This window comes from Galeopterus variegatus, unplaced genomic scaffold, assembly GCF_000696425.1.
Source record: "Galeopterus variegatus unplaced genomic scaffold, G_variegatus-3.0.2 Scaffold961, whole genome shotgun sequence".
NCBI classification, from domain to species: Eukaryota; Metazoa; Chordata; class Mammalia; order Dermoptera; family Cynocephalidae; genus Galeopterus; species Galeopterus variegatus.
In genome coordinates, this window is record NW_007727072.1 from 109,235 (window position 1) to 111,451 (window position 2,217).

The 2,217-nt window shown below is 63.4% G+C and overlaps 1 protein-coding gene across 1 annotated transcript in view; it reads left to right on the top strand.

Annotated features, from left to right (window-relative positions):
- Positions 1-2,217, top strand: part of SKOR1 (SKI family transcriptional corepressor 1) — an 11,916-nt gene continuing 9,699 nt past the window's right edge. The window contains exons 1-2 of the mRNA XM_008573771.1: positions 1-138; positions 940-1,188. Coding sequence (XP_008571993.1) covers positions 1-138; positions 940-1,188 — 387 coding nt within the window. The remainder of the gene's footprint in view (positions 139-939; positions 1,189-2,217) is intronic.

Below are 2,217 nucleotides of genomic sequence, written 5' to 3' on the forward strand. Positions count from 1 at the left end.
ATGGTATTAACCTGTCCGACTCTGGTGCAGAGCACAGCTCCAGCCCCAACCCCCAAGGCCTGCTCCCCGAATACCAGCACCAAGCAGCGGCACTTTCCCAGCTTCTCTCCACGCGCCATCAATTTTTCTCCAGCTCAGGTCCGGGAAGGATTGCTGGTTGGGTCTCCGGGGCCAAGACACGGGGAGCTGTCCGTAGCTTGGTGCTGAATGGGGACGCAGAGGCAACACTGCACTCCCCGTGGTGTGGTAACCCGGGGTGCGACTCTTTGAGAGGTCCCCGGCGCCCCGCGGCCCGGCTGCCGGGACGCCCCAGAGGCTGGTCCCGGAAACGTTGTTGGCCCTCGCAGTACAATAGAGGCAGGACAGGCAGGGCTGTCTCAGGGGTTCCCTGCCCATCCTCTTTCCACTTCACCCCCCACCACCCTGGGAGCGTCCTGGCTCCACGATCGTTGTCACCACCATACAAAATTCTGAGATGCCTTTTAAAGAATCATTCGGAGGCTAAGAATAATTACCGAATGGGATTGTAATTATGGGATGGGGGAGCCTGGGCCGAAGGAGGAGGGATGAGCAGGTGGGGACGGGGGGCAGCTCTCGGACTAGAAGGAAAACGGTCTCCTAGGGAAGTGAGGGGGGCGTCAAGAGCGGCAGAGTTGGAGCGGGACAGAGGCAGAGCCTGGGAAAGACGCGCGAATGGAGGGGCCAGAGGCAGAGAAAGATGGCAACTGAGGGAGGTGAGAGAGCACGAACCAGATCTAGAAGAGACCCCGCAGAGGAGACAGAGCCCCCAAACTTGGGAGTAGTTTTCAGGGCCTCGGAGGACACGTTACCCGGGGTAGAGGGGGGAGGTCAAACGAGTAGCCAGGCTGGGCCTCGCCGCTCCTTTCTCCAGGAGCCAGGCCTGGGCGACCCTCTCGCACTTCCAGAGGCCTTTCCCAGGGTCCCTACGAGCCAAGGAAGAGAAGAGACAGGGCAGAGGAGATGAGCCCCAGAGGAGCTGGAACGCAGGAGCAGAGGGGGCCCCACGACAGGGAGCGAGAGGGAAAACGAAGGAGCGGGGCCGAGGGCGACCCCGCGCTGCTACCCGCGGAAGATTTATGGCGCCGCCCGGGTTCCAAGGACAGGCTGCGCTCGCCTCCGCCGCCACCGCCGGGAGCCGCCACGGCCGCTGAGCCCCCTGCCCGCGCGGCCCGCCGCGCCCCGGGCCATTCCTGCCATTATTAACTTCTGTTTGATTAGGGTAATTGTTCAAACTTGGGCCGGACAGTATGATTAATTACAGTTTAATTAACGTGTCCATTAAGGACACTTAATGCCACGGGGGCAAAGAAGGGGGTGGAAGCGGCCGAGGGGGCGCCCGGATGTCGGCGAGGGGCGGGGGTGCGACTGGGACCTCAAATGAAGAGAAAGAGACCGAAATTGAGAGAGAAGAAGACAGGGACCTAATGGGGTATTGGGGAAAAGAACGGTGAAGACAGAGACCGGTGGAGAGAGAGAAGAGAGGGGTGGAGAAAAACGGAGTTTGGGGGAGAGAGAAGGCGCCAAGGGGCATGTGTAGCCTCAGGGGGCTGGACCCCCGCCACGGGGAAACTGAATTAGCAGTATTGAGAGAGCAGGTGACCTCAGGTCTCTCCCAGCGATGATGTGGCTCTTGCCTGGAGCCTGTTGGTGATGGGGAGGGGAGGCACTCAAGGTCGGGGGACGCCCCCAAGCCAGTTCCTGAGGCCCCTGCCCAATGGGGGAAGCGGGAGGCCGCCCCTCCCCAGGCTAGAGCTCTCCTGACGTCTCCCGTCTAAGTCAGGAGCGCGGGGGAGGTGCATCTGCCCCTTCCGGGCTGCCATCCCTGGAGCCCCACACCCTACTCCCCGTCCCGGCCGCTGGTGATCCTACCGGCTCTCCAGGGCCACTGTCTGCTCCGCTGCCCCGGCCCTCGCTTGCGGCCCAAATGTGAGGTACCTCTCCCCGCGCCCCTTCTTCCTGAGCCCCCCTCAGCTCCATCACCTGGCCCTGGCCTGGCCCACTCCTGGCTTCTTGGCGGGGAGCCCTGGGTCCTCCCCACTTCGTTCCTGGGGACAAACTTTGCGACTCCGGGCCCTTCCTCCGTCTTGGCCTCTCGGGCTAAAGCGGGACGCAGGTGCAGGGCGCGGGACGCAGGTGTGCGGCCGCTTACCTGGGGCGCGCAGGCTGCGGGGAGGCGGCGGGCTCCGCGCGTGGCCA